Below are 14,027 nucleotides of genomic sequence, written 5' to 3'. Positions count from 1 at the left end.
CTCAAGTGATCTTCCTGCCTCGGCCTCCCAAAGTGCTGGGATTACAGGCGTGAGCCACCATGCCCAGCCAGCAATGTATACTGATACCACAATTTTGGAGATGAACTAGGCAAAATCTATTAAAGCTGAAAATGTTCATACTCTAAGAACTTAGAAATTCCATTTCTTGGAAACTTTTGCATCTGTGCAATAAGGAGACGAAAGAATGTCCATACTATAGCAAGAAAATTTGTCACAGCAAAAACCTGGACACAGCCTAATTGTCCATTAATGGGAAAATGTATAAACTGGTATAATCATCAATGGAATATTTTACAGTGGTTAAAAAAAATGAATTAACTACCACAACATGTATCAACATACATAAATCTAAAACACCACTGACATGAAAAGGCAAGTTGCAGTATAACACATTCAGTATAAATCTTGTTATATAATGTTTAAAGGCCGCCAAATCAATATATATATTATCAACAGATACTTAATATATGAAGTATAAAGGCATGCAAGAGAATCAAAAAATTAATGGACGTATTTATCTTTAGGGAAAGAGGAAGGGTAATGGAATTAAGAAGAGATAATACAGGCGCCTCCATACTATTTATTTAAAATTAGTATAAAGAACACAAGATATAATGTGGGCACACAGGTGTTTGTTGTGTTGTATCTATTTGTCAGTATATTTAAAATGTTTTATAATATATAAAATTATGTTTTAAAAAGAACATTTACATAAAATGCAGTTACATGGAATAATTACAAAATATATATATATTTTTTGAGACAGAGTCTTGCTCTGTTGCCTGGGCTAGAGTGCTGTGGTGTCAGCCTAGCTCACAGCAACCTCAGATTCCTGGGCTCAAGCAATCCTCCTGCCTCAGCCTCCCAAGTAGCTGGGACTACAGGTGTGTGCCACCACGCCTGGCTAATTTTTTCTATTTTTAGTTGTCTGGCTATAAAATAACTTTAAAAAATAGATCTAAATGTGGAGAACAGTTCTCTTTTAGAAAAATAATACACTAAGTGCCATTAAGATATGGAGTGTATCCTGCCATAATGTACCAAGGAACAACTTTCCCCCTGAATTCTAATTTTGGTGGTAAAGGCCAATTTAATTCCTAAAACCTAATGTTAATTAAAAACAAAACAAAAAGCAAAAAACTGTCTCATATTTCTCTGATGGAGAAATAAGAAGACAGAAAAGATTTATCTTATCCAAATATTCATTTTCTATATCAATCTTACATAGCTTAAAAAACTAGATAAAGCAATAATGCAATACTCAAGAAACATCTTTAAATATAATTTTTGGTTGACACTGGCATACATTCATGAAAGCAGAAAAATGTGTTCATAAATACTGAAATATGAAGCTAGTTTTAAACTAATAAAAAATAGTAATATAAGCATGTTTTAAAATTACTTACCACAATTACTGATTTTGCTTGCTCACAGTATTGGAAATCTCCATATCGAACTGACCTACGTCCCTGTAAATAAAGATATCTAAAATTAACCTGTAAAAATATTATATTCAATATTAATAACTTTTAAGCCAGTAAACTAACATGTTTGAGCATATAACTCTAATTAATTTTTAATATTTATAACGTCCATCCTACTCATTAGTGAAAAGTAAATTAAAATTTTCCTTCAAAGCTATCCTAACTTTTTTTGAGCCATTAATAAGTATATTTCCTTGAACAACACAACATTTGTTCTTCTAGGCTTCTATAATTTCCATTTTCATAAATCATTGGGTAGAACGATGGTAACTGTATATTTTCTCTTCAATTTTCTATCTGGTAATAGATTAAGTTATACCCAATACATTTGGGCCAATATGCAAGTGAAATTTTTAAAAAAGCCTAGACATATATACCTTTAACTCAATTTTCTGGGGTAACTTATCTGTAGTAAAAATTCAATTTACTATGTGGTATCAATATGATAAAATTACTTACATCTCGATCTACTGTAGTTGCAAACCCAATGGCTTCTTTTTGTGTACAATTAACAGCTTTCTGAAGAGTATAAATAACTTGTTCATACGTGTGAACTTCATCATTAAACAGCATGCAATAGTAGGTGTCACTCTTCTCTCTGAGTGATAAAACATTAATGATATATTAGATTATCTATTTGCATGTTATCTTGTTCCAGGTTGATTTATTAAGAGGATACTTTGTCCTACAGAATGTGCTAGGTACTGGGCACATATCTGTTAAAGAATTCATCTGTAGCCGGGTGTGGTGGCTCACGCCTGTAATCCTAGCACTTGGGAGGCCGAGGCGGGTAGATTGCTCGAGGTCAGGAGTTCGAGACCAGCCTGAGCAAGAGTGAGACCCCCGTCTCTACTAAAAATAGAAAGAAATTATCTGGCCAACTAAAAATATATACAGAAAAAATTAGCTGGGCATGGTGGCACATGCCTGTAGTCCCAGCTACTCGGGAGGCTGAGGCAGTAGGATTGCTTGAGCCCAGGAGTTTGAGGTTGCTGTGAGCTAGACTGATGCCACGGCACTCACTGTAGCCTAGGCAACAGAGCGAGACTCTGTCTCAAAAAAAAAAAAAAGAATTCATCTGTGGTCACTGGGCTCTGATACTATAGTCTGGTGGGAAAAAACAGATATAACTCTATATATACTGTTTTTTATCAAGAACAGCAGGATACTAGAGGTATAATAGGTCTGGGGGTACAGAGAAGAACTTCTAGGGAAGTAATCTGACAGTCAAGGTCAGAACTGGCTATCAGTGGTTCTCAAGTGGGGGTAATTCCCCTTCACCTCCCACAGCTGACCATTTATTGGGCAATGTCTGGAGATATTTTTGGTTGTCATGACTGTGGCTTGGGGGTGCTGTTGGTATCTAAAGGGTAGAGGCCAGGGATGCTACTATCTTGCAATCCTCCATCTTTGCCCCCATAACAAAGAAGTAATCTGGTCCCAAATGCCAATAGTGTTAAGGCTGAGAAACCCGGGGCTAGAGGAAGGTGAAAGCAAAGGTGCTGAGGTGGCAGAGGTAAATACTGGGACCTGGAGCACAGGGAGGAAAGAGGAGATCAGTATGGGATTAGTCTGGTCTGGAAAGAGACATAAATCTTGAACATCTTATAATGGATTTTGATTTTTGCCATTGTGAGGCAATCAAGGATTTGAAATAGGAGATATGATCAGATTTGCCTTGAAGTTGACTTTGGCTGCAGTGTAGAGAATCACTCTTAAGTGGCAAGAGTGTACATGGCAGTCCAGCTAGGAGGCTGTGTTGCCCAAGGATGAAATCAAGGTAATTTGGAGGAGGATGCTAGTAATGGAAATGAGCAGCAGAACAATTTGAAAGAGGGAGAACCAGCTGAAGTTGGTATCTAAGTGAATATGGGTGATTCAGGTTTCTGAGTAGACGGAAACTAAGATGGGAAACATTACAAGAGAAGCAAATCAAATTCTTTTCCCTTCCCTGCCGGTGGCCCTGAGCCTACAACAGAACAAAACAAATACAAAACTATTCTATTCTCTAGGGTCTAAGCTTAGATTTTAGATCAATGATTCTCAGACCGAAGTACATGAAGTCATGAGGTACTAAGTCACTTTCAACATCTCCAAAAAGGTAGATTATAATAACACCTCATTTTATTAGAAAACACTTAACCCACAACTTCAATTATCTGAAATACTACTGAGAAAGCAAAAAAGAAACACAACCAATGTCCCTCAGATCCTCATTCCAGCTGGTATTCATCTTTAACTATGAATACAATTCCAACAGTTTTGGTCTTTAAGTAAAAGAGGAAGTTGTTTGAGGCAAGCACACTAAGAAGGAAAAGTAAGCCTAACCTTAATACAGCTATGGAAGAATGTAGTCTCTGGTCACAAATTTGTGATCTCAATAATTTAAGTAAAAATGGTAGATATAAACTAAAAAAGTACAAAGTATAGAATACATTTTATAAAAAGTTAGAATCAAATGGTTAAAACTGAGCATTTATTCAAACCAGAAAACTCACTTATATCAAAGAGCTCATTCTCTTAATGATATATGATAAACAAAACAATAAGTAGAGTTGTAGAGTTAATCTACCAATTTTATCACACAATCAAAGAGAAAACTGTTCATGCATGAAACCAGTTATAGAGGTTTTTTTTGTTTGTTTTTGTTTTTGAGACAGAGTCTCACTGTGTTGCCCGGGCTAGAGTGAGTGCCATGGCGTCAGCCTAGCTCACAGCAATCTCAAACTCCTGGGCTCAAGCGATCCTTCTGCCTCAGCCTCCCGAGTAGCTGGGACTACAGGCATGTGCCACCATGCCCGGCTAATTTTTTCTATATATATTTTTAGTTGGCCAGATAATTTCTTTCTATTTCTTTTAGTAGAGACGGGGTCTTGCTCTTGCTCAGGCTGGTCTCAAACTCCTGAGCTCAAACAATCCGCCTGCCTCGGTCTCTCAGAGTGCTAGGATTACAGGTGTGAGCCACCGCACCCGGCCAGTTATAGAGTTTTGACGTGGTTTAAATATGGCTACAAACCAAGTAACCAACAGAGAGAAACCTCCACCAAGAAACTGGATCACACACATATTTAAAAACTATAAAACCAATGATGGTTACTGTTCTGACAAAAACTGATTTAAAAAAAACAATTATATCCTATCCTAACCGTATGGAAGTTAAAATTTAGAAGTTCCTCATACACAAAGAATAAATAGGTTATACTTACGCCATCTCTAAATCTGCGGGCAATTCACTTTCTTTTTCCCAGGTTAATATCTCTACTGCATACCGAAACATAATAGCAAAAATGTTATAAGTTCGTGCTATCACATCTTCTGACAAATGCACAAGAGGATCCTAAGAAAAGAACAGAAAAAAAGGCAACAACCATGTTAAATGTACATTAATTCTCTTTCCCATTCTGCCTCCAACCCTCAAAATAATATAGTAAAAAGGTGACTGGTCTTCCAGCTTCAGCTTCTCTTCAATGCATTTGATCTTATAGATTACAGCCTACAAAACAAAGCTTTCTAAAATGTTTAGTTCAGAATAATCCCAGTTATTGAATCAACTGAATCAAAATCAATGGCACTCCAATGCCTAATGAGTAAATCTAAACATTTTAGAATGGCATTCCAGGATCTCTAAAACCTAATATCAAACTTTCTTTATAGCTTCATATCCTACCAACCTATAATTTCTAGAACAAAGGAATATTATCTAAGGATGGAGAAGCAATATTTACTTTTATAGGTATAAAGGAGAGCTTGATTTTGACAATTTTAAAAGTGAGAACTCAACCAAGGTCAGAAAACTGTCCCTTGATGTTGTAAGAATCACTCACTTGTCCACTTTCTCTCAGCAGGGTAAGATGTGTATGCATGTAAATGGGGAACTCCATATATTACACTTAATAGTGAAAAAGTCACTAAATTTTAGGTTAACGTAAAAAAAAAATTATTTGAAACATATACGTCTATTATGGTATCTTTCAATCAAGGTTGGAAAAATGTTCTACATAATCTTTAATCTTAATGGTTTATCTTAAATCTAAACACTTTGTTTAGCTTAATGGCTAAATAGCATTACATTCATTTCTCAAATTAAAAAACCAGTATGTTCCAACATCATGGGATGGGAATCAGTACATACTTGTGTGTATATAAAACACATATATGACACACAATATTTTTGTATATTCACACCAAAGATAAGCCTAGTGGAACTGATATAAAACAAATGGAGAATGTGGAATAAAAAAGGAATGGATCAGAGGATTGAAGAACATTGGAAAAAATATACTAAAAAAAAAAAAGAATGGAGAAAAAAAGGACAAAGATTCCTAAAGGAGATGGGTCTAGGGCTTGAAGAAGGCAAATTTACTTTCTCAGTAAGAAGCAGATTTTCTAAATTTTCATAGCACCTTTTACCTATAACTCTTCTCATATAGGTTGCTTTATATGTCCCCTCAATGTTTTTTTTTCCTACTCACAAGATTCATTACTACTTGCTATGGTGGGTTTAGAAGTCATTAATATGGTAAAACCATCTGTGCACAGAAAGAACATAACTGGTACCTCCTGGGGATTCAAAAAAGAATAGGTATTAATAATAACATGAACTTTATGCTACACCAAAATAGAAAGTAGGATAAAAACTCAGCTTTCTTGGTGGTATTATCTCACCAAATAGTTATTCCATTTCCTATAATTACATCTCATAATACAAAACATTTAGGGACTGAAGAATTTGATAAATAGGGTTCATAAAAATTTAATGGTCCAGGGACAGAAACAACCACTAATTCTTGAGAATCCTAGCCAGCAGTGTCCAAACTCCATTCTACAAATTCCTGGGCCTGGGAGAGATATCTTTTATTTGAATAAACATGTCAGTTTAAAAACACATTACATATTGGAGATCACCAACTGGGAATTTGCTGTTACGTTAACCCAGTTTGAGGCAGGTCTAGAAATACCAATTCTTCTGCCATCTTTGTACATACATTTTAACTTCTTAAATGTGTCACTGATTGTAAAGACTTATTTCTGCAGTGAAGAGATGGTAGGCATGTGCTAGCCTACTAATATGTACAATGGTAAATTAAATGCCAGGAAAGACTAAGGCACTTATGCTCAAAGTGCTCTTATCATGGCATAAATCAGTTGACATAAGTAAATAAATGACATCTTATCCTATGTTGTAATATCTATTAATACTATTAATAATAATTTAAGTTCTGTTCTTTGATTACATTTATGTTACAGATTATAACTCATCTGTTGGTAAGCTGACTTTGCTTTACTCTTCTTTCAAGCTAGAAGAAAGAAAGGCATGCTGTTAAAAAGGTTATCAGTGGTTATCTTAGAAGATAGTAGGAATTACGGAGAACTTTACCTTGTATGTGTTATACTCTTGTAATGTTTGAATTGTAAATGTAAGCATGTATTATAATAAAGATTTTTAACTGTCCTCATATTCAAATAAGGTGTGAATGAGGATTTTCTCCATACTGCCCAACCAAAAATATAGAAATAAACCAGAGGCTGAATAGTCACCAAAACAAACTCACTTACCTCATGAATTGACTTTCTCACAGGTAAACAACATACATTTCAACTTATAAGAGTAAATCTATTAACAATACAACTTTAACCTGTTTTATTTTTTTGTGTTAGAATTTGTATTGTATTAAGAATTTGAATTGTATTGTATTGAATTAGAATTTGTATCAGCATTTCATTTAAAAAAAAATTCTACTGCTAAAAATGTTTTTAAAAACCAGTATAATGTACTATTAAAAGTTTCATTACTAGAGTCTATGCTACATAGATTTAAATCCCAGTTCCAGCACTTATTAATACTATGAGGGACACTTTGGTCAAGTTTTAATCTAAAACTCAAATTTCTATAAAACATTGGTGACAGCAGTATCTATCTTATGAGGCTGTTTTGAGAATTATTAATGAATGAGATAGACCAAGTAAAGTGCTTAGTATTATATCTAGTTATTAATAATTACTGATCTGAATTCAAATGAGATGGGAGCAGTATTTGTAGATGAAAACTTCAGATTATAAAAATCTTTACTAAGGTTGTTTGTTCAGTTAATTTGTTGTTTAATTAAATCTCATTCCAAAAAGGAATGACAGCAATTTAAGAAAACATCTAAGTCCCAGCTACTTAGAAGGTAAATCACTTGAGAAGGGAAATCACTTGAGTTCACGAATGAGAGAAAAGCTTGGATAACATAGCAAGACCCCCATCTCTAAAAAATTTCTTTAAAAAACTTAAAAGAATACATCTAGTAGAGTGGTATAAAAATAGATGTACAAAGCAGGTAAAAGGAAAATAAAGGTAGGAAAATAAATTGCAGTCAAGACAACATTTATTTATAAATTCAGATCACATAAATTTCCATAGAGCTACTACAGATAGACTCAGTTTCCAAACGTTTGGCTCTTTCTCCAGAAGCCTCAACAGAAGGAAACAATCAGTTCTGAGATTCACACCTAGAAAAACACAACATTTCCTAAGGTAGAGACTTATGAGAAATTTCTTATGGACTCCTACCAATATCAACAAAGGACATAACACATAGTATATGTTAGTTCACAACTAGGAGAGATACTATATCCCACTACTCTCCCTACTCACTCCCACACCCAAGGGGCCATTTAGAAACCTGGTTGGACATTTTTGTTGTCATAGTGGTGGGAGATGCTACTGCCATTTAGTGAGTAGGAATCAGGTATGCTAAACATAATACTTCTGACAGCCTATACCTGGCATCAACAAACTTTCTGTAAAGAGTCTGATAGCAAGTGTTTTAGTCTTTGCAGGCTATATATTGTCTCTGTTGTAATCACTCAATTTTGCCGTTATGGTGGGAAAGCAGCTATAGACAATATATAAAAAATTAAGCATGGATGTGTTCTAATAAAATTTTATGGACACAGGTCGGGTGCAGTGGCTCATGTCTATGATCCCTGTGCTCTGGGAGGCCAAGGCAGGAGGATCACATGAGCTCAGGGAGTTCAGAACCAGCTTGAGCAAGAGCGAGAGAGATCCTTTCTCTACAAAAAAACCAAAAAATCAGCCAGGTGTGGTGGCATGCACCTGTAGTCCCAGCTACTTGGGAGGTTAAGGCAGAAGGATCGGGGTAGTTTGAACCCAAAAGTCTGAGGTTGCAGTGAGATATGATGACACCACTGCGCTCTAGCCAGGGCAACAGAGTGAGACTGTCTCCAAAAAAACAAAAAACAAAACAACAATAAAAAATTTTATGGAATCTGAAATATGGATTTCATATAATTTTCACACATCACAAAATATTATCCTCTTGTTTTTTCCAAATATTTAAAAGTAGAAAAACCATTCTTAGCTATGGTGGTGCCAGACAAAAACAGGTTGCAGGTAAGATTTGGCCAGGTTTGCTGAACCATGTTCCTATACAAATGAAGAAACATCCCACCCCCAAATGCCAAGAGTTGAGAATACCTGTGGCATTCCTAAACAGTATTCCTATAGAAGTATATTATCAAGTTTCCCCCAGCTTTTACTGAAGATGCAGGCTGAACGTACAACAAAAAAATTACGTTCAATAGTTAGTGGGCCAAGTATGCTAAACACAACACTATATTTCAATATCTTATCCTTAAAGACTTCATTTCTCTTAACTGAACTCTTAAATAGGAAATTAAATGGCAGAGTTTGGAGGTTTTATTCTCTGTTAAGTTCCTGGAGTATACATTCTCCAGGCAGGACTATATGATTTCAGCTGGGAATGTGAGGTTATTGGCATCTTCATAAAATTCAGTAAATTAACCAAAGCTTGGACTATTTGATAGCTATCCCACTAATGTATGAGGATAAAGCCAACAGAACAACTGTAGGCAAATTCAAAATTTTTCTCAGAAAACTATTTTAATTCTACTCTAAACAAGAATTAAAAAAGTAACAGAGGTCCTAAAGTATTTTTTTCCAAATAATTGATAGGAAATGCACAGAACATAAAATTAACCATTTTAAAGGGAACAGTTCAGTGGTATTTAGTACATTTATAATGTTGTCCAACTACTATCATCTAGTTCCAAAACATTTCCCTCACTCCAAAGTAAAAGCCCTTCCCTATTAAGCAGTTTCTCTCCATTTTCCTTTTCCCTATTCCCTGGCAACCACCAATTTGTGTTCTGTCTCTACAGATGTTTCTATTCTGGATATTTCATATAAATGGAATCATATAATACATAACCTTTCTTGTCTAGCTTTTTTCACTTAGCCTAATGTTTTAGAGGTTCATGCATGTTGTACTGTGCATCAGTACTCCATTCCCTTTTATGGCTGAATAATATGCCCGTGTGTGTGTGTGTGTGTGTGTGTGTATATATGTGTGTGTATATATATATATATGCACACACACACACACACACATCTCTTTTTTTTTTTTTTCCTGGAAGACAAGGTCTCGCTCTGTTGCCTAGGCTAGAGTACAGTGATGTTATTATTATAGCTCACTGCAACCTCAAACTCCTGGGCTCACTTGATCCTCCTGCCTCAGCCTCCCAAGTCATTGGGACTACAGGTGCACCCTACCACACCTGGCTAAGTTTTCTATTTATTGTAGAGACAGTGACTTGCTATGTTGCTCAGCCTGGAGTGCAACCTCATACTGCAGGCCTCAAGTGATCCTCCCGCCTCAGCCTTCCAGAGTGCTAGGATTACAGGTGTAAGCCACTGTGCCTGGCCTCTTTTCAATTCTTTTGGGTATACAGCAGAGTGATACTGTAGGCTCATATGGTAATGTTTAACATGTAAGACACATGATGTTTAACATTCTGAGGAACAGCCAAACTGTTTTCCACAGCACTGAATCATTTTTCATTTCCACCAGCAAGGTACAAGGGTTCTAATTTCTCGACATCTTCACCACCACTTATTTTCCATTTTTTTTTTTTTTTTTTTTTTGAGACAGAGCGTTGCTTTGTTGCCCTGGCTAGAGTGAGTGCCGTGGCATCAGCCTAGCTCACAGCAACCTCAAACTCCTGGGCTTAAGCGATCCTACTGCCTCAGCCTCCCGAGTAGCTGGGACTACAGGCATGCGCCACCACGCCCGGCTAATTTTTTCTATATATGTTTTTAGTTGTCCAGATGTTTTCTTTCTATTTTTAGTAGAGACAAGGTCTCGCTCTTGCTCAGGCTGGTCTCGAACTCCTGACCTTGAGCGATCCACCCGCCTCTCCCAGAGTGCTAGGATTACAGGCGTGAGCCACCACGCCCGGCCTCCATTGTTTTTTAATAGCCATCCTAGTGAACGTGAAGTCGTATCTCACTGTGGTTTAAATCTGCATTTCCTTAATGACCAATGATGTTGAACATCTTTCCATGTGTTTCTTTATCATTTACATATCCTCTTTGGAGAAGTCCTTTGCCTATTTTTGAATTGGGCTGTTTGTCTTTTTGTTGTTGAGTTGTAAGATACACATTCTGGATACCAGATCCTTATTGGATCTATGTCTGCAAATATTTTCTCTCATAGCCTTAAAGTTTTATACCAGTGGTTTTTTAATCTTTTTCTAAAGAATAATTCTTTTTTTCAAATATACCTTTGTCTTGTATTTTTACATACAGAACTCCAATCAAATATATAAAAGAGATAAAAACGAAGCAGCTCCAATAAAAGGGGAAAAACCTAGAACCCTGACCACTTGGAATCTTCCTGTAGCAAATTCCAGAACACTTGCACAAAGCAGATGAATGTGTTTTCCACAGCACTGAATAATTTTGTACAAATTTTGATCTGTGCAAAACACAGCAGACCACAGTCTAAAAGCCACTGTCCTACACCAAAAGTCTTGGTCACTCTGTTAAAATATTTGAGACATATAGGGTATGTGCACCAGGAAGGACTATTAATGTCCACTTGCTCCAAGTCTGTATCAGGACTACTAACAACGTAGAAGCATTATATTTTGACTGTACCTATCTCCCTGCCATGTAAAAATAATAAAAACTGAAATAAGGATCTTGAATCAAACATCAAATTGTCACAAAAAGCAGAAGAGGAATAGCCAGAAGTTGGTTAATGGATATAAAACTACAGCTAGATGGGAGGAATAAGTTCTAGTGTTCAATAGCACTATAATTAATAACAATTTATTGTATATTTTGAGATTTTGATTTTGAATGTTTCCAACACAAAGAAATAAACGTTTGAGGTGATGGATATGCTAATTACCCTAATTCGATCATTGCACATTATGTACATGTATTGTACTATCACACCATACCCCATAAATATGTACAATTACGTGTCAATTAAAAATAAAAATCTCTTAGAGTATACCATCAAAAGATTTTATCATTGTATAATTATAGTTAAGTGAGTTTATAGAGAAAGTTTCTGAAGTCTGAAAAAGCAGGAAAGATTCAAGCATTTATTTTGTGCGAGTCCATTATTTCATTAGAAATATCATTTAAAGAGAAATAATACATGATCGACAATTTTAGGAAGTACACAATTGCTGCTGGAGTAGAGATAAACTGTTTTGAGCTATCATCTCTACACTTGGTTCCATCATGTATTCAATGACATGGATCAACAAGGAGATAATGACATGGGTTGGCTGCCATGTAAGGTAATAGAAAAGAAAGTTATCTGGCCTACAAAGCCTTAGTCACAACACCCATATACACAAAAATCAACCTAGTCAACTGGACTACACACATAGGAAAAATAATTCCTTCAATAATAAATTAAGACTTAAAAAACCCCTTATTTATACATAAAACAAAACCCCAACCAAATATAATAAAAAAAATCTGAATTAAACTAAATTTCCAGAATTTCAAGTTTGTACTAGCAATCGTATAGCATCCACAAAATGCAAAGAACTTTCAAAATACACTTAGTGTTAACAGTGTCAGGACTATTTGCTTATCTATTTTTCTCACCTTATAACCTAATCCCTATTTCTGGAAATATTTCAAACTTGTGGTTAAACAGTATTTCCTTAAAACAACTTTGTGAAAATGTTTTTACCTCTTCTTCCTCAATTTCAGAGGTGTTAAGTTCATGTTTTTGACAGTAAGGACCTTCTTTCCAAGCTTCCGTGTCACCACAGTCACAGAAACCTCCACCTCCTGATGTTGTCATCTTGAAAAAAAATTGTAAAGTACTTGTTAGTAAGTATCTACTGAGTGCTATGAGATAATAAATAAGAATACCAAGTGCTAAGGAAAATAGCATTGCTTAGGTGTTTTTCTTTGGAGGGACAAAATTAAATAAAATGCTAAACCTCTCAATGTTTTAAAGTTTAATTTAAATAAGCCTATAAACTAATCTAAGTGATTCCACAATAAAATGAGCTATTTAGGCTGGGCATGGTGGCCCATGCCTGTAATCCCAGCACTCTTGAGAGGCCAAGGTGGGAGGGGATTGCTAGAGGCCAGGAGTTTGAGACCAGCTTGGACAACATAGCAAGACCCCCCTCTACGAAAAAAATTAAAAATTAGCTAGATGTGGTGGCATGTGTCTCTAGTCCCAGGGACCAGGGAGGCTGAGGCAGGAGGATCACACGAGCCCAACAGTTAGAGGCTGCAGCGAGCTATGGTCATGCCATTGCACTCCAGTTTATTTTTCTTCTCAAACTCCCTAAATAGTCACACTCTGAAAGGACAGTTAACAGCGTCTCAGGAAATATAAAAGTAGACTGCCTGATAATAAAAACTTTTCACAACCGGCATGGTTCAAGAATCATTCACATTTCCTTAAGATATGGCAATGATTCAAGAAGTCTGACATGACAGAACCTATTAGTTAATAATGGGTAGACTAGAAATTCTGCTTTTCTTAAAATACTATAAGGAAGAGTTTAAGGATGGGTATTAGATGCAGCGAATTTTAGAATGTGCCCTATTATATTCTGCCCAAAGTAAATATTTGTATTATACCTCCCAATATAATTAATGTAACCCCACAAATGACAATTTTTCCCATGGGATGCAAAGCTATATGTCAAGAAGCGTGGGTAGGCAGCCACTGGGAAAATAATAACCCCACCTACATAACTTGCTCCAGTTCCCATACATAGGAAGAACAGCTGAAAGGAAACTGAGCTTCTCTTACTGATTTATGAGACTAAAGAGAACATACAGGAACAGAAGGAGCCAAATTTTATAACTCTTTAGTTCATTATTATCAACTCTTGGATAGAATGAATAAAAACAAATAGGAGGAAAAAATTCTGACTCAGCAGGGATCTTGAATTAAGAACAAATTGACTAAAATATTCCTTCTCTATCTGATTAAATCAGAAATGAAAACAAAATTAAAAAATAAAAAAAATAAAATATTCCTTCTCTACCATTCCATATTATGATTAGGGTGAAAAGTTTCCTCTAACAATGGTTTCCTAATCTTTGAATCTTCATGGTCTGCCTTCAATTTCCAATTGAAGAACCAGGACAGGCTTAGGAATAGCCTGCCTTTATCTGTATTCCTGACTTAAAAGCAAACAAACATACCTGATTTTTGGAATAGT

General features: G+C 35.6%; 1 protein-coding gene across 7 annotated transcripts in view; it reads right to left on the bottom strand.

The window, feature by feature from the left end:
- The window catches only part of UBR2 (ubiquitin protein ligase E3 component n-recognin 2), a 105,948-nt gene that overhangs the window by 69,809 nt on the left and 22,112 nt on the right, over nucleotides 1-14,027 (bottom strand). For all 7 annotated transcript variants that reach the window (XM_045541951.1, XM_045541950.1, XM_045541952.1 and 4 more), the window contains exons 4-7: nucleotides 12,527-12,640; nucleotides 4,712-4,842; nucleotides 1,965-2,103; nucleotides 1,428-1,490 (exon numbers count right to left, since the gene is read on the bottom strand). In XM_045541951.1, the coding sequence (XP_045397907.1) occupies nucleotides 1,428-1,490; nucleotides 1,965-2,103; nucleotides 4,712-4,842; nucleotides 12,527-12,640 (447 nt within the window). The remainder of the gene's footprint in view (nucleotides 1-1,427; nucleotides 1,491-1,964; nucleotides 2,104-4,711; nucleotides 4,843-12,526; nucleotides 12,641-14,027) is intronic.

This window comes from Lemur catta, chromosome 2 (genome assembly GCF_020740605.2).
Source record: "Lemur catta isolate mLemCat1 chromosome 2, mLemCat1.pri, whole genome shotgun sequence".
Lineage (NCBI taxonomy): Eukaryota > Metazoa > Chordata > Mammalia > Primates > Lemuridae > Lemur > Lemur catta.
This window is presented reverse-complemented; position numbering and strand designations above follow the sequence as displayed.